Here is a 21965-nt window from a genome sequence, read left to right on the forward strand (position 1 = left end):
CATCCATTCATCAGAGCTCAACTGACTTGCTTTATCGTGTGTACAGCACATACACCACTGAATGCATGCTGTGTCTAGTATTGTTGGCCTACGTCCTCACAGCTAAATCACAGCTTTTACAATTTTCTGATCTTTTCTGTCTGCAGAATGTTTTATACTCAAAAATGTCTCAGGACACATCGCTGCTATCAATGTCCCAGCATCTATTTCATGTTGAGGCAGTTAAAATAGCAGTGAGCTGTCTCTGTAGCCAGGGCATGTTTAAGATAATTGTTGACTTATAACTATGGGAAAGGCTAGGAAAAGATGGAATCTATTCCTTTCTTACATTTTTCATGCTCTCCTCTCCTGATTTACACTGAAATCCAGATGCCAATTTCTTATCAAATGTATACTCTTTCATTACTGTCTTGCAATGCCCTCTTGAGAGCTCATCAAGCTCTCTCTCGCTCTCTTTCGCTCTCTGGATCCCTCTTGCTTCTTGACCTCGCTGTAACCATTTTTAATGTTGTTGCTTCATCAGCTGTTATCTGTTTCTTAGTCATGTGTCAGTGTGCAAGAGAGGTGACTTGAGATCAGATGCTCTTTTTCACAGTTCAGTTCATATTCAGCAGATGCAAGGAAGTTGAGAGTGGAGAGAGAGAAAGAGAGAGAGAGAGAGAGCCTTATTATTTCGGTGTGGAGGCAGCCGATGACACACTAATGAACCTTGGCCACCGTCGCTCACCCACTCAGTCACATACACACACCAGTACCCACACAATTTATGTCACTCTTCTTATTGCTCCACTTCTCTTTTCCACCACTACTTTATGCTCCCATTTTCCAAGTGCGCGCATACACAGCCAAGCACACACACACACACACACACACACGCACACGCACACACGCACACCGTCTCCAGATGTCTTATCTTCATCATTGTTGTGGGCAGAGCTGAGTCACAGCCATCGACACCAGCCACTTAGCAAAGGCAGCTGATCATGAGAGAAGTATGGCCCTGATGAAAATGGCAAAGAGCATGTGGGAGTCTCTGTCATGATGACAGTTAGCGAAGCTTATGTGATGTTTATAGATTTGGCCATAACACGCTATCCAACTCCTACACAGGAGAAAATCATGGGCATAAGGTGCAACAGTCAACAGATATGACAATTATGTAGTGATCAAACTAGCTCTCACCAGTTATGTAGTACATTGTTTCTGTGGAATTCATTATTTTCACTGAGCAGTTTGCAGCAAGTACAAAGCTAAAAACACTCAAATCTGTGCTTTTTATGAATACAATATATGACATTGACCAGCCTCACTTTTACATTGCTCTGCCAATGTGAGAAAAGAAAAGTTTAAGTGAACCTGGATGTAGCCACTGTGTTGATGTCAAACATACTGCACATGGCTGAGGTGTGTTGCTGTACATTCTTGACTACAAAGGAAAGATTAAGCTTTGGCTCAACATTCCTTTCTTGGTAGCAGCTCCTCATACTTGGTGTTTGATGAGGATCGCTCCACCCAGGCCCAAACCGTCCACGCCAGCGCCTGTTTATTTTGGATTACCATACTGCAGAGGGCCAGCTTATTGTTCTTGTAGGCCGTAACATCAACACCTGCTATTCTGGTTCCCATCAAGACCACAGCCTCAACCATCAATCCATCCAGCCTGAGCAAGTGGCTGCTTTGAAGGACAGAGGCCCTGAAAAGATGTCCCCGAGATGGGCGGGAGTGGGGTGAGGGGTGGTGGTAGCGAGGTCGGGTTACTCCTCTGAGCCTTGTCCCCTAGCTGGTAATGGCTGGTCCCCTCAGTACGCTGCATTATGCATCAGCATTAAGGCAAATGGAATGAAGCAGAATCCAATTACGGAAGAACAAACAGGTGGGCTCAGTGCGGCTTAGGCGCAGTATTGTTTCAATCACAGCCCGAGCCAAGCTTTATTGCAACTGTAATGTTATCTGTAAAACACATTTCCTTTGCCTTTCAATTGAAGCTTCAACAGCACATTCCAGACATGAGGACAAAAAACCATGTGTCTGGGCTGATAGGAAACTCATAGCAAAGTTTACATTGGCTAAATACCATAGATAATATCATGGTAGGATATTGATTTCTTTTCCATAATTTAGGAGGCATATTGGCTCAGCTATAGCAAAATACTCCAGGGTGAGTTAATCAAACTGCTAAAAAAAGGCTTTGTTTGTTATGTTTTTACATCCAATGTCATACAGGGTATTCTTATTGTCAGTGAACCTTTGCCAAGGTTCTGACATTTGGCAGTATCAACACAACCGCAAGGCCTAATGCAATATTGCAGATTAGTAAGCAATATGGCACAGATGGCTTAAAATCATTTGTAGAGTGAAAGTTTCATGTTTCTCGTTTTGACAACAGTTTAAGATTCCCCTGTCTGTGGTGCCGCACAACAGTATCAGTAAACAATCCACTGAGACTTCTTGTCCCACATGTCCACCAGTCTAAACATGCTGCGCCAACAAACCATCAACATTTTAAAAGAGCATTTTTCAGCAAAGCATTCTTTTGATTTCAGCTTTAAAAAAGTCCATCCTGTGACATGTGAACATGGAATAGCATCACGTTACCATGTCTCTAGTCTGCATCTTGCTTTAATAGTGATCCCTGCTTATTTGTTTATTGCTATTGATATTTATAAACACAGAATGTGCAGTGAGAATGTGCGCACCTCACGTATTCTTTAGACCATGTGTACAAATGTTTTTCTAAAGTGATCTGAGGGTGAAGTGATGTGGCGGAGATGAAATAAAAGGTGAGAGATGGAATCTTTTAGTAAAACGTTGTTTAAGGTTGATAACCAACTGCACTGATTGTGTGATTTGTGTGTGTGTGTTTACACAGAGATTTGTGAAATGCAAATCAAAGGCACATTTATAAACATAACATTGATTAATTGTATCATTCTTTTAATTTACATAGGAGTCCACATTTTATTTTGCTCTTAATATTCTTTTTATTTTATCCTTAGTTGTGTTGCACCTTGTAAAGTCAGTTTAGATTTGAGTGCTACAAACTAATCATTGATTACTTTCTGAGATGTCCCTGCCAACGATAGTTTACAGGTTCATGTGATGAATTAATGATATGGATGGTATAAAGAGTCACACAGCCATGCATAATGACAGCTGTTCTGCCTGTAGGAGAACCTTGCCGGTGCAACACAATCGGTGAAACTGCACTTCCTCTTTCCTGTTTGTTTCAATGACAGGTGTAAAGACTGGAGGAGCAGGCGGTGTACCGATATGAAAACGGCTGGTTCAGGGTGTGTCTTCATCCATATATGGCTCATTGTGGGAGAGGAAATGAGGCTCGTGCACATGTGCCAAGTTCCCAATGACTGAGATTTATAAAACAGAACCATGCGTACGCACGGCTTCATAAATCTGACAAAAAGAATGCATATGCATATTTCTGGCTTTGTGCATACACGCAGTTCTAGTCATGAATCTACAAAGAGTTTTATGTATCTGGCCCCAAGAGTTCACATAAACCACTGTCCAGAGGAGAGGACAGAAACAGACAATACTTACTTTCCAGGCCCTTTGTGCCTTCTTCTGCACACATTTCCATCTAGCCAATTAGACAGCTTGCAGCCAGAAGACATTTCTTCTATACTGTGTACAAAAATCACTGCTGGGATTCATTAACACTTGTCCTTCGATCTCAGGGTGTGGGCGCAGTCAAAAGAGGACAATGCTGAACTAAATACACATAAGAAAACCTTGAATTCAAAAGACTCAAGCAAGTTTCAGACAGGGAGAGACTGAGAAAATATTTAAATGACCCTTCCAATAGGTAATATCAACTGCTCCACCGTCCAAGATAATCTCTTTAATGCCTTCAATAGCACACACATACAGTATGAACCCATGTGCAATAAGATTTTTTCTATGTGTGCACAGTTACCCACAAATGTCTTTCATGAAATGTCCTTCCCACATTAAACCGGTTACAAAGCAGCATACTTCTTTACAGATACAAACAAAAAGAGGAAAAATAAAAAGGATAAAACAACTTAAAACTTCAGAGCAGCACATAGAATAGAAACTATGTGCATGTGCATGTGTATGTTTGTCAGCATGCAGAAAATGTTTGCGTGTAAGAAGATGGAAGAGACTATCCACTGAAGAGGCCCATTAACCAGATGCTACTACAGCGAACACACAATAGGAGGGAATGAAGGAACAGGAGGAGCAAGACTTGGATTCAGGCAGCAGAGGGACCATAAACTCTTCCCCCCCGGTGATAGCTGGCCTTTTGCTCTTTCCTTGCATCTTTCAACCTCCACAAAAAGAGAACCAAAGTCATCTCTCATGCCACTTGCGCTGAGGTGATGAGGTCATAAGCAATGAGGAAAAGAGTGAGAGAAAAAGGAAGCAATGAGTTGAGTGGAGAAAGTGAATTAAAATCAATAATGCCTAATTATACACTGCACTAGTTTCCTCACGCCATTGTATATCAATGTTATAGTGTGGAGGATAAAAATATTTCCCTTTGCTATTATGTCAATGTACGTCAAGTGTCATAATTTTGTGAAAGACCACATAATGATGCTCCAACAAATTACTCTGTCTTCTTGAAAATGAAAAGCGAGTGAATGAAAGTCTGAAAACGCTTGAAATGCATTCAAGTTATTCATATCTTCATACTCAAATTACAATGAACTTGGTGATTTATTCATTTAAGGGGGAGTTTGGCTTTTAAAAGGAGCCACAGAATAATAAATCACAGTACATAATAATGTTTCATTACTGCACTTAGTGTATCGCAAAGAATCATAATAATATTGTTATGGCCTTGGTATCCACCCACTAATAAACGTGTGTGCGCGGGTGTGTGTCCACACAAATGTGTATATTGCAAGAGAGGAAGAATGAAAAAGAACAAATAAATCAACAATAACCAATTAAATATAATGACTAATGGACTGAGTTAATAATGTATGTGTTAATGGCCCAGGATAACATGTCCTTGTCTTTGTAATACTGAATCATAATCAGCTCCTGAAGACGGCTGCTAGATGTATGAATCATAATAGGCAGAGAAAGAAAGCTCATGCCCTTTGAATCGCAGCTCTCGGCTGCCCTACTTTCATCTGATCTCTTGGCTTTTCACAGCCTTTCTGTTTTGTGCCAGACAAAGTGATGACTACTTTATTGGCGGTCAAACTCAAATAACTTGATTAGATACTTTTCTCCCTCACCCCGCTTTCTTCGGGCTGTCAACAAGTGTGCCATGACTTAGCTCATGCTCTATTATTAGCCAAGTCTGGCCAATGGGCTAGCTCGCTGGTTGACTGTTTTCAGTTTATTTTTGAAAGGAGACCCTTGAAACTCAAATGAGCTTGTCATGGCCAGACCTAAAACAGTGTTTGGTTCTGTAATTGGATCTTCTCAGGAGCCAGTAGACTGAACTGATTGATTTGTTACCATTTTCAAACGTGTGCATGAGTGTGTGTTTGATATGCATATACAGATGGTTGACAAATGAAAGGAAAAACCAACACAGAGTGTCTCAGTAAGGTGAAGGGCCACCATGAGCCTTGAGAACACTACAGGAGTGATGGAACATGATTTTTCCGATACTTATTCCCTCATTTGGCGTTTTATGGAGTGTTGTCTTGCATATGTGTTCTAGTAGATTGAAATCTCATGATGTGTATGTAATCTGTGTTATTCAGCTTTTTTCCCCTTTCCCTCGTGACTGGCCCTTACATGTGCATGTACTGTGTATGTGTGTATGTGTATGTGTGTGTGTATATAACATGCAATCTGAAGGGGAGAAAACACAAAGCTGATGGTTATCTGGTGCAAAAGAGAGACAGGGAGAGTTAGTTAGGGAGTACTGTCATCCAAATAGAAAGATGAGATGAGAAGGGAAGACAAGAAATGATGTAGAAATCAGGGGCGAGGGAGGTGGTGGAATGTCTATCCATCTATCAGGATTATCATAATGCATTCCAGACAGCATGCATCTGTGTGGCTTCTCTGTAAGTCTGCTCATACATATTGTACATGAGCATATCCGTGTGAGCATGTACGTGTGTAGCTTTCTGTCACATTACTCTATGTTGTCGGATCATTTCTGAATGCTGATGACAGGGTTGATTTTTCATGTGAATGGATGAAAGGGGCTGAGTTATGATGGTGTCCATATGCAGGTCCCCTCCTTGTATCACAAATGGAACAGCACTAGCTCTTTGTCATTATTACTAACCCTCCCATAGCTCCACCAAAATACAGACTCTATACTCCGTCCCCTGCCTCTATTTCATTTGTCCATTAATGTCATTTTCCTGATGCTGCCTGCTCCACTATCTCTACTCCTTTCTCCTCTCAAGAGCTGCTTGAAGGAGCTTGGTGCATCATAGGATTTATGATCAATCACAAGACAGCAAGTCCACGTCTTGGAGAATCCGTCTGAGCTCTGTGTGCGAGTAGCAGTCCACTAAAGCTGAATAAGACCTCATGATATCGTGGAAAAAAAAAGCCTTATGCATATCAAAAGGTTTTCTTGCGTGTTAGCTTGGTATTTATGATCAATCTTGTGTTGCATTTTGCATACTGGCCTACGGGCATCTGCAGAGTGATTGAAGTCTCAGCAAATGCTTTTCATTTTGTAATCTAACATGGGTAGAATCATCGCCCACCCTCCGGGTTTTGTTGGCAATTTTAGCAAGTTCTTCATTTGATATCAGCCACAGACTCTCCTCAGGACTCTGTGTAACTGTAATATCATCCTTTCCTGCAGTGTCAGAGCCAGAAATATCTATAAAATAACTCCAACCACAAGTGAGACAAAAAGCTGTTATTGATTGCGTTTTCCGTGAGCAGCATTACCAGTCTATGTAGGTGAACAAGTCAGACGACAAGAAAACGCCATTTCTGCCACCACTCTGCTACTGCATGAACACACCAAGTGGTTTCCTATTTGCCACACATCTTACACGCCTAAAAACACCATAACACTGCTCAGTCATCTCTTGCAGAGAGCTGCCACCGATATTGGATTTCTGCCCTTTTCAGATTAAAATCACTCAAATACAAGATTGTGGATTCTGTCCATATTATAAAAAAAAAGCTTCCATCAGCATTCTGCAAGATGGGTTTCACTTAAACCATGAATGAACTGTGAACTCTGACCCGAGAAGAGCTCTTACTGTCCTCGCTTATCCCCTCTGGTTGTCAAAGAAGCAGACACTTCCGAGCTGCAACTCGCTCGCTACTAATACTGCGTTTTGCTGAATTGCTTGCATATGTGGCCACCATTAGATTACCCTCCGCATCTCTCTGAATCTGTAAATTTTACATCTTCATTGTATTCCTCCGTTAATTCTTTCTCTCTCAGCCACCCTTGTCAGTCTGTCTTGTGTTGACCTGTAGAGAAAACACAGCTGGTTGTTGCCTGCAAAAGGATGACTGATTCCAGCTTTCTTCTTGTCTACAATTACCTGCCTCAGACAGAGAGAAGAGGCTGATGCTAACAAAATTGAAGAATTATGACCGCCATTTGAGTAAATTCCCTCTGTCCTGCTGGCGTTGATTAAGCTGTTTCTGTTGTTGGAGCAGATGACAGCAGAACCCTGTCTCCTTGCTCTAATTTTATCAGAGATGCAACAAATCAACTCTCGACCCGCATCAAACTCATAGGGCGAAAACACCATTAACGGGCATTTTCTCCGCAGGAATATGATTTGACATCTTAATTTTCATCTACAAACAAGAAAGCTAATCAATCACGTCACTGTGGGCTGATTTTTCATCCCCCATTCCCTCAGGTCATTTGGTTTCAGAAAGAAATTAGAAACGAGGAAAAGATTAATATTCTGATACTCTGTATGAGCCCTGTTTTATATATAAGATCTCTGCCATTCTGTATGTAGTAAAACACTGGTTACTCTAAATGAATACTAGTGTGATATCTATGAAATATAGATTTTTTTTACAGCAGTGCTATAAAACCAAAGGAAGACTGTAGTTTATGAATTTCCTAGATGATGTACTGCTATCTCTCAAGTACATAAGCATATTCACAGTAACTGAAACTAACCTCTACCTCACATGCTTATGGATAGTGACCTCTGCCTCAGGACACATTGACATTTCTGTCTAGTGCAGGTGTGCATAGCCTGCTTCAGCAGGTAATGATGCATGCGATTTTCTCTGTTAGCTATGCTACACTACGCACTCACACAATGTAGGCAAATGGGCTACAAGGGCAAAGTCTGACCACTTCCTTTGTGCTGAACTGCAGATATCATCATACCTTATACAGTAGAAATGTCTTCGCTTTGTTGAAGCTAGTTGTAGTCACTGTCTGTAGTGTAATGTCCACACGGATAGGCAGTGAATTCGAAAATTTGACTTATTAGAGACCTCACATCAGTAAAAATTAATAAGTCACTAAATATTTAAAGAATTATGAAATTAATCAGTCACTAATTACTGTTTGAAATTCATTATTTAGATATTTGGCCAGGGGTACTTTAACATTGCTGTGCACAGTAAGAGATGGTAAGATGAACATTTTATGATCCTCATCGAAAAACTGGGTACATTCAGGTTGCACACAAGAGCAGGAAGGGTCATGTAGGACTTTTGATCAAGTAATTGCAGTAATTTAACTGCAAGTAATCACAACATGTAGAACTAAGTTGACTTTTGCCTCAACATAGAAATAAACCACAAAATATTGAGACAACTGATACTGAATAGTGTCCCTAAAAATATGCAGCATGAGCCTAGTGGTAGAGCATAATCAAAGTTTACTCACAGCTGCACAGCACATTGATAACCTCAAATTTGACAACAGAGTATGTTATTCTCATTAGCAACAGTAATGAGACTGGATATCATCACAAGGTAGCTGGCAAACCGTTGTCACAATAACAGTCTTAAAGTTAAATATCAACAAGACTGTTTCATAGTTCAATAGGCATCCACATCTCAGAAATCAACCTGGACACATAACATTGATTATTATTAAAAAGAGCTAAGAAACGCCTTCACTTCATTAAGCAAGTATGGTGTTATAAGACACTGACAAACTTCTGGCACTATACCACTGCAAATGTTCCAGCAGGAGGAATTTGAGTACTTTATGGCAGCAAGACTGAGAGGAAATGACAACACTAAAGGTTGTTGAAACTGCACAATAACTCATCTGCCCAACACTGTCTTTGCTACAGTAATAACATGCATGGAATCCTGTCAGACTTATTGTTCCAGGAAACAGACACTGTTTTACTATCTTAGGTCTGACTGAATACTGTAAGCTCTGACTGAGGTTGCCCAGTAGCTGTCATTGAAAAAGGTTATTTGCCTCCATGTACAATACACTTTATTTTATTATTATTATTAGTCAAGATTAGCAGTGACAGATTCAGCATCTTACGCAAACACTTTGGTAGGACAGATTCTTGACAAGCATCCTTTCATAAAGGGGCTATTTTTCTTCTTGCCACATCAATGCAATGCAGGTGACACAGATGATGGCTTGATTACCAAATTATGTGATTATCTTGCAGAATGCCGTGATGTTTAGAAATGTATGAGAAATGGTTTTCAACCCAGTATTTCTGTTTGGCCCCTGATGAAGGCGTAAGTCGAAATGTTGGGCTTTGATTCAGCACAGTGCTGTTTAAATAAAGAAGTTGTTGATGAAACGAACAAGTCTGTGTGTGGTCCTCCTCCTTCAACTTCTCGCAGCAGCAGTGCTAGTGTATTGTGCCAATTTTAAATAACATATACTCGATATTTTAGTTTTAAATTATTTCAGCGTGTTCTTTATTGGTTTTTTTGCCACCTAGTTGGCAGATGATGCGATGTTATACATTGTTTTGTTAACTCATTAGTCATAAGAACTTAAAAAGATGATATATGTAAATGCTTTCTGGTGTGGCTTTGCACATTTATACAGTATGTGGGATAAGTCGTGATGAAAGAAGAGATCATTGCTTAAAGGCTCCATGAAACGGAAGTCTTTAGCTTCTGTATTGTGACGTATTTCTCAGTGAAACAGAATATTTGAGCGGTCTACAGTTACAAAAAGTATTTAAATCGAATCTTTTGCTTTGGATTGGATTGCTAAAAAGTGAGCAGGGCTTAGAGTTCAGCTCAATACAGAGCTACAGAGAGAAACGGAGCTACAGAGGACTGTTGGCTCCACACACACCTCCCTCACCTGTTGTTAGATCAGGAGGAGGACAAGGGAGAGATGAATGAAGTAGACCTAAGCAGCCACATTGTTTTGGAAATGAAAACAAAGTTTTTGCCCAATGATATCCAAACACACATCTCTTCCTTTTTCTCTCCATATTGCTCTCTTAGCCTCTACGACCCACAAACGGCAAAGTGCAGTTTTATATGACCGGTGTGGCTAGCTACTTGCCAAAAGTCACATTTGACTGGATGAACTTTTGTAAACACTCCTGAGTGTAGGATGAGTCATTAAACATTTGAAACCGTTTTACAGGAGGAGAAAAGACAGGGAGTTTGATGTAAAAATACTCTGATACTGATTTTTTGACATATATTTGGCATATAATGAGATAAATGAACAATTAACACAGGGACACAGGATTAAAACTGGGAAAATGTATTTTTCATTTCATGGGGCCTTTAAGCAGACAGACACTTTACCAAATGGAGGGGATAAAGGAGCACAGATTACAAAGGAATGTTTTCATCATCGAATTGGAGTGATTTTAAGAGTGGATGAACACTTTTGAAACAAATTGCAGGAAAGTTTTACCAACAGTTGGCCTGTAACTGTGCATGTCAGCTTACAGTACACACGCACAATAGAACTTGAGAAATCTTCCTGAAAAGTTTACTTAAACTCAAATGACCCTAAATTGTTGCAGTTCACACCAATGAGTGTACAAATAAGATTAGACATTCAGTTTTACTCTTTTAAAAAGATTAGAGATAATCAAGCCTGAGCCAATGTTTTTTAATTTATTTCTTTCACCATCTTAACTCCTGAATATTTATAATAATAGTATGTTAAGCCAAAATGCAATCCCCAAGAGAATTTCAGCAATTAGGTTATACTCTTCTGAAAAATTCCCTGTTGTGGTTTAACTTCCCAGCCTGTTTGCTTATTTCTCAGTTAGAAAGTTGTATTCATCACCAAATTCTTAAGATTAAAGAAGAATAAAAAATGATGCAAGCCACTGCAACCTGAAAGGCCTTGTATGTTTCTACTTCTAGGGCATGAGGAAGACTTCCTGATGATGGTGATGATGATAATGATAGAAGAGACAGAAACCGATGTTGTAGATGAATTGGCAGGTGTAGTAATGTAACTACCTCTCAGCCTCTCTCAGTCTCTCCCCTTAAGCTCTACATTCTGTCCACTAAAGAGACTGTCCAATCCATCAGCAGCCATCTCCCCCTGCTTCGTATGGACATTCAGGCTGGACACAATGGCAGTGGGAAATCACATGTCAGATGACTTCATGGTAGATGACTTTAATATCCGCCACAGTAGCCAGAGAGGCTATATGCTAGAATCATTCAATAGCCAATGAAGCCGCGGGCCACTAAACCAATATGGCATGCTACACCAGAATGGATGTGTTCCATGGAAGCCCTGTCGGTTGCAGTGTAATTTAATCTAGCCCTTAGGACAAGCATCTCTCAACAGGAATGGAAAAAAAAGAAAATGTTAGAAATAGAGACTTGAGGGAGTGTAGTCTCATTTAGTATGACTGTCAATGCAAATTGGCTATAAAAACAAAGGAAAATCTGGTTATTTTTTAAACAGCCAAATAGCCAAACACTTGGTTGTTGAAAGGCCTTTGGATTTCAGGCGATTTGTTTTGTGGACAAGCTTGAGAAAGAAGAACGTTTAGTCACCAAGGCAACAACGGCTAACTTTTCTGTTTTGTTTTTTTTAGGCCCGCACTCTACTGTGTAATGGAGCAGGGAAAGAGAACGAAACACATGAAAAGTATAAAAGACAGAAGTCTTGGCTGACTGTTAGGTTAACTGCTTCATAAAAAGGTGCCAATTTAGAAAACAGATTTCAGGGTGTATAGACCTCTTAGCACGGCTCAGCTGACTCTATCAACGGTGTCTCTTAAAGTGGCAGAAAACACAAAGAAATGGGGTTTGACAGCTATCTAGAGCTGCATTAACACCACAGGCTAAATTTTCCAGATAAACAGATATAGTAAAACTAGAACTGTTCAACTGGAGAGTGTTAACTGTTAAAACGGACACCCCCTCGCTCAGAAGGAATTTATAGATCTTTTCTCATACATTCACTCAAAAAATGCACAAAACTCTTAACCTTTTCCTTCAACAGCTGAAGCAATAATGCATACACCATGATATGATACTAATGCCACCCATATGAGAACATAACTGTGCTTCCAATTTTCTAATATCAGCGTATCCCTGTGACAAATGTGTTTTGAGCAAGTGGCGGTGACTGCGCCTACTGACAGTGACTCCTCCATCTCCCATGTGCGTGTAGTCTGTAGTGGGAGGACGAATTCAACTCAATTCCACTCTATCACCTTGCTTTGATAAAACCTAATTTCCCAGGGGCTTTAACTTCAGATGAACTCAGTTAGACTCAGTTCCTATGCCAAGAAGCAGACAACTTAACATCTAACACGAGATGAATAGGAGCATAACAAAATGCGGAGAGGAGGGTACTCCTTTTTTGAAGGATACAGTATTGTGCAGCAGGGGAAGTAAGCTATAACTTTCAAACTGTCTCAATTTAACTCCCCATGAATTCCATTGCCATTTTAGGGAAGAGTTTTCCATGAGCGAGGAGAGCAGTGTGAAAAGCTCAGCTGCAAGCAGAACATGAAAGCGTCTACTCAGATCACTGTAATGCCACTCTCAAAGCTCTGTAGTAAAGTTGTGAAAATAAGGGTGAGGAACAGTGTGTGTGTGTGTGTGTGTGTGTGTGTGTGTGTGTGTGTGTCTGGCTCTGTAGTATTAAAATCAAACTCAGCATCAGAAAATGTAATTGTCCATTTTAAAGTGGTGGAAATATGTCTTTGACATGGCTCATACAGAACACATAGAATAAAAACATGGGTCAGGAAAGGGCCATCCAGGTTTATAATCCATGACAAGTTAGGCTATAATTTATATGGCTTCATTTTTTAAATTTGTTTTTCTGTGCACACTTGTGGGTTTTTGTGCAGCTTTTAGAAACATATCACACATTGTAGTACTCTATTATTTTAGCAGTAGTGCAGCTTCATGATATTAGTATGTTATACTTTTCGTTCACTCCGTCGTATTTACAGACAGGTGACAAATTAAAGGAAATGCCTGAAAAAATAAGTGGAAAACCTTATTCTGGCATAGTTTGTCCCCTTAAAAGGTAGGTTCACTGCAAATCATTACATTATTCTTATGATCACCTTTATCCCATGATGAAAATTGTGTCTTAAATGGTTTGAAATTGAGGTGAATCTTGTGCTCTCCACCACCACCATCAAAACACCAAATTAGAAAATGTCTTCTGGAAGAATGCTGTTCATTTCTCCAGTAGAGTTCCAGAGACTTGTTAAATCTATCCCAAGGTGTGCTGAAACTGCATCTCATGGTGGCCGAAATACTTACTGAAACACATTCTCTTGGCTTTTCCTTTAATTTGCCATCCATATTTATGCATTCTATATATAATATAATCATGATGAAGACTCACAGATGTAGTAATATTCTCTGCCCGGTCTGAACTCAAAGCCCAAGGAGAATGGAGTGAAGAGCTGGAACTTCTCTGAAAACTTGAGTGGCCCATTTGGGGAGTGCGGCCTGTTGCACTCCCAGCGTTTGAAGCCCTTGGCAGTGTGGTCGCACGTGCTGTAGCCATCGTAGTTGACCATGTAGAGGACGTAGCGCTCCGTCCGCTCCTCAGGCACTGTGTCTTCGTAGTGGGGACAGTACACATCCAGGTAGTCATTTATGCACACGTCGATGTGGTAGTCCCCACGGTGGAATCTAGTTTGAAAACAGAAGAGAATAAAGAAAGGAAAAGGTCAACTTTTTAGTATTCATATTAAGTATAGTTGGGCAATCAATCAAAGGTTTTGGTCCACATTCAAAGCAAAGTGAGAATACAATATTTAATCTCTGTCTTTTTATCACCACTTTCCTCTACCCTCCTCAACGTCAATGGACCTCCAGCCTGCTTTTCAATATTTTACAAGCACTTCAAACTCTAATTTTATTTCTACAAATATATAAATACAGCTATGACTAAACGTATGAACATTCCATCAATTATTCTAGATAAAAGTTCGTTTGAATTCAGCACATACAGCGGGGAATACAGGTTTGATCTCTCAGTACTCCTTCAATGTTGTGTGGAAATTTACAAGCACCAGTGCGCTCATCTTCTGGCTTCAATGAATTTGGGTGGGTTGGTTTATCTATAAATTTGTAATTGCAACACATATTTACTCGCACATATGCACATCAGCCTTCTGAATGATAGCAAACTGAAGTATCCAATTCCGAGAAAATATCCTTACAAGAAAACAGATCTCTTCACAAGAAAAACACTTTAACTTGAGGGGTTTTTTTCCTCCCTAAAAACATACTGACAGACAAACCCAAGCTGAGTGCAAAGTAGAAATGATACAGGAGGTTCCAGACAGTAAATGTCATGATAGGAAAAATACAGAGCCTGGCTGTCTCTGAGGGCTGTGCACTGAGGCATCTTTACAACTGCAATGATCTAGAACAGGCCACACAGGGTCAGAGGGCTTTAATACATACAGGCAGATTCATCAAAAGGCCACACACTGTCACAAGCTAACATCCACACACACACCATTTCTTCTCTGCTGCCTACAAAACAGGGTCTCTCACCTGTGAAATTTTCACAGCTTCCAAAATTAGAGAGCAATATCTAACTCTGTGTTTGTTCAGAGTTTCTGGTTTGGTCTAGGATGGTATGACGGTAACCTTAAGGTCACAGGGGACTTCACAGAGAAAACATTGAACACCTGTAAACCTGCTGGGGATGCCTTTAAATTTAGCACTCACTCTTGACCATGCCAAACACAAAGTTGCACAAGTGTACACGCGGACACACACACACACAGCTGGTGCCATAGACTCATTTCTCCCAGAAGACAGGTGGTGTGAGGTTATAATTGAGACCTAGTCTTTAATACTGTAAGAGCACAACCTGACAAGAGTTTTGACAAAACTTTTAATTGAAACCGCTTCTGTTGTCTATAAGAAGGCCTCCTCAAGCCCCAGAACGCACAAGGAGCAGAGCGTATAACAGGCTAAAATAATTTTATCCTGAGGACTCTGGAGCTTCAGGATTAACATACTAAAGCAGTGCACTCGTATCACGGTGACCTCTTTCTCTCGCCGTGCAATCTTTTCTGTTGCTCTCATTTACAGAATGTCCATTACGTCTTAAAAAGATTTTCTTAAGACTTTGTCCTAAAAGAATTCTTGCAGTTGGTTGAAAAATACCAGCAGAAGAAAAACATTTTCACTGATTGGCGCTAAATGTCTCAGACTTCTTCAGATGCTGATGAAAATAATATCCTGCACGACAGCATATAAATGTCAGCACTTTTATGTCTTTATTATCCTCTTTTTCCCTGTCACTCTCTTTCCACCCACTTATTTGCTTTCTCTATTCAAGACTACAGCTCTACTCGTTATTTCAATGATGTTTGAGTTCCGACTCTAAAGAGTGGATTTTGTAAGATCAAGTCGCTATATATGCGTTGAAAATGTTTATCCTGCTTGGCTGCATTTGATTCAGTCTGCAGTATGTCTAGACAAAACTACACAGAGTTCCAATCCCAATGCAAACCAGACCACTTGTTTTGAAGATCACATAGCAATTTGAGCAGTCTGGTTTAGGCGCCTTCACTTGTCACTTAATTCATGTTGGTATAATTGAATGATTAATGTAACAATCAAGTGGCAAATCTAACCACAGCCATTTCTCATTTCTGTGTTCATATACTATATCTCCCCTGGCTCTGCTCTTCATGTGTATATATGTGTGTGTGAGCTAGCATGAAATGTTTTTTTCTATGTTTACCCGTGTAGGGTAAATACCAATGTGAGGGTGTTTACAACCAAGGCATGGAGCAGCTCATCTGTAACATCTCATTTAAAACATGTCTGAGGATGTCCAGGAAGAGCCATGCATCTCCCTCACTGCTTTAAAATGTCACTGACTTAATGGTCACACTTGTGTGTGTGTGTGTGTGTGTGTGTGTGTGTGTGTTTCAGCTGCCCTTCTCTCCCTGCCTCAGCAGTCAGAATAGTGGCTCATGGCCCTGACTGCAAATGAAGCAGAGGATGTTTGGGTGAGTGAGCACATAAAAAGGGACAGGACATGTATTTGTAACATGCAACACACACTCGCTCGCACACATATATGCATCAAACACATGCCCAGTACACACCTCCACGTGCACACACATCCACGCACATACATTAGGTTGGTGTTATCAGATCAGTGAGCTCCCTGGCACATTGGCAAAGGAACAGCAGTGAGACAGCCAGAAGCTGCTAATGGCACAGAGTGAGAAAGAGAGCGAGGGTGAGAAACAGACAGGGAGGGAGAGAAAGGACCTGGTTCCAAAAGAGGGTGAGGGAATACAAAAAAGAAGCAGCAAGACTGAATACTGCAGATAGTGCTGCCAGGCTCCCAAAGAATCCAAGTCTTTGCTGGAGTTATTCAACCATGCATTTATCATTAAAGGAGATTCCATTGAACCTATATGTGTGTGTGACTTGACTCTGTGTGTGCAGCCAAAGCTGTAAATTTTCTCCAGGTCTATTCAGCGTGGGATTGTCATCAAGATGTGTCCCGGAAAACTTCTTGTATTTTGTAGAAAGCTATGTTTATTGTCCTTATAAAAACCCGGTTATCAAGGGACTAATGTGGGAGTTTTAGATGCAGCCGGTGTTTTGTTTATAGCAATGGTTTCTTTAATCAGCTGCTGCTGTCCTATAAACTGTCTCTTGCTTTTCAGCAGAGAGACGAAACCGTTCTTTACCACAAAACGGACATGTGTTGTTCAAACATACGTCAGCGTCGGTGTGGGACACACAAGCACCAAGAGGTTGCACCAATAGAATGTAAATCAAGGCTGTGTTCTGTTGGATTCCCAAAGAGTGAAATATAGGCAGGAGAGATGGTACAGGGGTCAATAGAAGAGAGTAATTGGAAAGATACTGCAGGATTAACTAATGCAGTGGGCACAAAAGAAAATGTAAATTAAAGCTGCATCAGAATTGGCTGTTTGTTGTGTGCGTGTGTCAGCGATATGGAGTCTACAGTGCATCATCAGAATAGTTATAGATTTTTCCAGTAATTAATTATAATTCAATAAATAAACACATTTTTAAAAGTTGTTATATGTTTATTAATTAAATTAATATTTAAATAATGTAAAAACATATTAAATTGGTAAATGAATACATTTATATCCATATTCTTTCTTTAAGTGTTAAACATTACAGTTATAAAATCACCAGCTGTTGAACTGGCAGCAGCACTGTGAATCACATAACTGGCCAATCAGAGCTCTTGTTGCTGCTCTATGAGTTGGAACTCATTGAATTTTGATGTCGCACACAGCTTAGAGGCTTTTTAAATGAAAGAGAAATTAAATCTAAATTAAAGCGAAATGGAAGTTATAAAAATTAAAGCAGGAGACAAATTAATTGTGAGAATTGCTGACACATTTGTAAATGGAATAAATGCAAATCTAATTGTTAAATATACAAATTTAGCAATTAAGTGTTTATGCTTACTGAAAAAGTCTGATTATTCTGGTGGCACACTCTTATACAGTACATGTGTATTTTTATCATATTCTTGAGATGAAAGCTAAAAGCTTGCATAAATCACATAAGAAATTGTCCAGATGGAGTTGTCACTGAATAACTCAATGCCACACACACAGACGTGCGCACACACGTTAAAACACACACACACACACACAAACACTCCACCCAACCGCTACAATCATTTCTCTGTATTTTGCAACAAACTTCTGGCAACATCATGAGCAAAAATCTTTTTTATTCTTGTTAAAAAGTGTGGCAGTACAGAGTGGCAGAGGATTCCTTCTAGCAGTAAAATAGGTAATTAAGGAGCAAAGTTGGATGGCAGGCTAATTGTCAAATGGTGATAATTACATGTCTTTGTTATGGCACAGCTGTCACAGTGAGCTATGGGTCACAACACAAAGCCAGGGAAATCAGCTGGACACAGAGCGTGGGTGTAAATATGTGTGTGTGTGTGTGTGTGCGTGTGTGTGTGTTAGCTGGTGAGTACGTGAGTGAGTTAGAGAGAGGAAGATAATCTTTATTACCAACTGATTACATTTTCACACCACCTCCTCAGGCCCTCAGGGCTCAAACTGAAGAGCCAAGTATTGTCAGCACAAACACACACACACACACACACACACATACAGATAGAGAGAGACACTCACACACACAAACACTGAGTTACAAACAGAAAGAGTGAGTTTGGGAGAGCTGGAACAGTGAAGTGAATGCAGGGTAAGGTGGCACACCACTGCAGTTGCTGATTGGCTCATTTCCATTTCAATTACACAGCCCAGTGACATTGCTGTGCATACACTCGAGCACACACACACACACACTCACAGAGAGACAAACACACACACACACCTACACGTACACATACACACGCACAGGCCCTGCTCGCACGCACACATTGTACCCAATGAACTCCCATCAGCCACTTCTCTGAGCTGTGCACCGGTGGCTGCAGACAGAAAGCAAAAAGGACAGAGAGAGATAGCTAACCTGCATGAAAGAGAAAGACAGAGAAAAGGAGAGCAAGAGCTCAGCAGGTAGAGGCAGAGAGCAATCAGAGTCATCTAAGCAGTTCAATACGTGAGATTCAATAGGAAGAGGAACTTTTCAATATGCCGCCGTACAGTCGCGTGCTTCTCTAAATACCATCGCTCAAAGGTGTGACCCAGAAGGAGAGGCGGCTGTGATTGCTAATACAGGATATCAGGGGATTAAAAGGATCCTGTAAGACATGTTCTGCTTGTTTAGTATAAAGAAAGATTGATACTCTGGGAAATTTTCACACTTGAATGTTTTTTCTTAATGGCAACACAGTATGAAATCACAGAAAGCCAATATGCACTTCTTAAGGCTACGTCTTTCAAGATTCTCTGCGTGGACAATAGATGAATTAGCATTGACAAAATATAAAAGAAGTGCCTGAAAAAATCCTACTTGATGTTCTTAAGCTGCAGAGACTTTCACAAGAACTGTCAAGACTGCAGCGCTTACACACAGCTGACAGCCGCATGCATTACAAAGTCAAAGCCCCCTCTACCTGAGTATAAAAGATCATCTTTGTTTGCATCTACTTCTTTTTCCCTCTGATCTATTTTCTTGCCCTCTCCCCTTCTCTTCCTCAATTTTTCTGCCTGCCTGAGTTTCTCGCTTGGCCCGTCCCGTTCGTGACCCCAAATCAGATCTATTTACATTATTTCACCTCTCCCTGTTGAAATTCATACATCTGATATATTTTCAATTCAATATCCTCAGGCAATGTTCTGTTTGCCTGATAAATCAAATCACAGTAACCTAGAAACTAGAATTGCACTGGGACCTTAAACGGCAGATCTGCAATTGTTTTTTCCCCAAACTTTTTTTCCTATATCCCGTTGAGTGTGTGTATACTTATGCGGATGTGTGTGTGTGTGTGTATGTTCCTAAAGTAAAAGATCATTTGTTGATTTTGGTCCGGAGGGAAAATATGTTTAGCCAAGAGGAGGTGAACTCTGACTGAACTCTGACTAGAGTACACAGGCAAAGGCCCAGTCAGGACCTTTCAACACATACACCACAGACACACATCGCAAACGCTTCACGATATAATTTGTGCAGTTGTCTAATTACAGATGATTGGTTTGGGCTCAAAGGATGAAAGAGAGCAGAGAGGAGAGTAGGAACAAAATGAGAGAATTGAAAGACAGAGAGAGGCAGAGGGAAAGAAAGAGAGAGGCCGTGTTGGAATTGATTATGCTTGTTCTTAGCAGTCAGAAAAGAACTTTGCCTTCTATCTGGAGAGGAATTCACCTTGTTATTACTGATGGCAAAGGAGTGTCATGGAGAGTGAGGAGAGGGGTGAGGAACAAATAACTGCATCCAGTATTTCCACTTCCACAATCATCCTGACTGTAAAATTAAATTCTTCACCAGCCCACCATTTCAGCAATTCTCTTTTCTTTGAGGCCTGGAGATGGAAAACATTTTTCTTTTTGTCTGAGGGACTGGCAAGAAATGACAATACCACCTTCTGGGATACTCATATTACAGTTCATAATACACAACAGCCTTTTTCTCTACCAGTCTAACAATCACACAAGCTGTGCTGCAGCCTTGGCTGTAACTAGGCTCAAGAGCTGCTCAAAAAGATTAAATGTCAAAAATGAGAGAGGTGATGTTAAAGGATAATTCTGCTACAGTGGGATATGGTGACGCTGCAACAGCAAAGTACCACAAGGGCAAGAAACATAAGCACTGAAACTGGTCATAAACAAGCTGGCAGTATAGCCAAATTATCGAAACCACTTGAAATATTGGTAATAATCCCTCACTGCACAGACTGTGTGTGCACAACTATGGTAAGTACAATGGATCAAAGTCAAGCCAGGAAGTCAGTCTGTAAACTGTGCTGATGTTTAGAACAAATTTTGTGCAATAATTTCACTTTGTCTTAGTTTTCTCTTCCAAATAAACTAACTGGGGGTTTGTTTGAAACCCCTATAATCTTCTGACTGCTTGTGTTTCTTGCTGCACCGGACATGATTGTAGCAAAGTTTCTTATAGATCACAGCAATTAATTTGATGACTACAACAGCATAATTACCTCTAGGGATGACGGCCAAAACTACAAAACTAAGACACAATGTGTAATAGACTGGAATAGTCCATCTAAGAACTTTCGCATTCTCTGTCTATTTTCATTTAGTCGTAGCGCTGTCTTACATGTTTTTAAGTTCAAAAAACATAAAACTGTGAGGAGAAGCAACCTCCAAAATACTCGTAGACAGCCAGGGAGAATACGGAGGAGAGAGCAGTGAAATCAGAGGATGTGTATGTGAGTGTCGCTCGTTATATGAGTTGACAGCCACATTCCTGGCTGGCTAACTGGCCGATAGGCTTACAGCACCAGGAGGGGTTTGAGGAGAAGACACGTAGACATCAGACCTATAGAGTATCATGTATTACTGGTATTGCCTCAGGGACATCGTGGAAGGCTGGGTGGGTGTTTGAACGCAGGCAAATTTTAAATCACACATATATGTTGTAATGGACACACATATGTGAGTGAATAGCTGCTGGTCATGGTGCATTTTACTATGTCCATCTGCTGTAGCTTTATGGAGGGTGTACTTTCAGGCTCAGAGCAGGTGGTCAGGCCAGTATAATATACGGACTGTCAGCAGAGAGGGGGTACAGGGACCTACCCATGCATTCCTTCATCTCTCTTTCTCACATCTAGTTTCATTGACCCTTTCTCCTCTCTTTTTCTGCCTCTCTCTCTCTTCCACATCTCTCCATCCTTCCCCTCTCATCCCCCCACCCCCTCCCCTCCCACCACCACCACCACCATCGCCGCCACTCTTGACTGTGATCTTATGATATTCATTTCTGCCATTTATATCTGTCAGCGCTCATTTTGCCCCAGGGAGACAATGAATTAAGAGCACTGACAGACAAGTTCTTGTTCTGTTCTTGGTGCTGAGTGAAACGGCGAGATGTAGGGCTCCAGCGGGTGTTTGATGTAGTCTGCATCAGCATGCTACACTCAAGTCCAAAACAGAGGGAAAAAAAAAAGACAGACAGATACTTCCTCTGAGCTCATCTACACACTACTCTGCCAAACAACCATTTTTATGGGTGTATAACAC

At 40.6% G+C, this 21965-nt stretch overlaps 1 protein-coding gene across 2 annotated transcripts in view; it reads right to left on the reverse strand.

Moving 5' to 3' along the window:
* Positions 1-21965, reverse strand: part of efna5b (ephrin-A5b) — a 100783-nt gene that overhangs the window by 8148 nt on the left and 70670 nt on the right. For both annotated transcript variants that reach the window (XM_067612917.1, XM_067612908.1), the window contains exon 2: positions 13709-14001. In XM_067612917.1, the coding sequence (XP_067469018.1) occupies positions 13709-14001 (293 nt within the window). The remainder of the gene's footprint in view (positions 1-13708; positions 14002-21965) is intronic.

The sequence above is a fragment of the Thunnus thynnus genome, chromosome 2 (assembly GCF_963924715.1).
Source record: "Thunnus thynnus chromosome 2, fThuThy2.1, whole genome shotgun sequence".
Taxonomy (NCBI): Eukaryota; Metazoa; Chordata; class Actinopteri; order Scombriformes; family Scombridae; genus Thunnus; species Thunnus thynnus.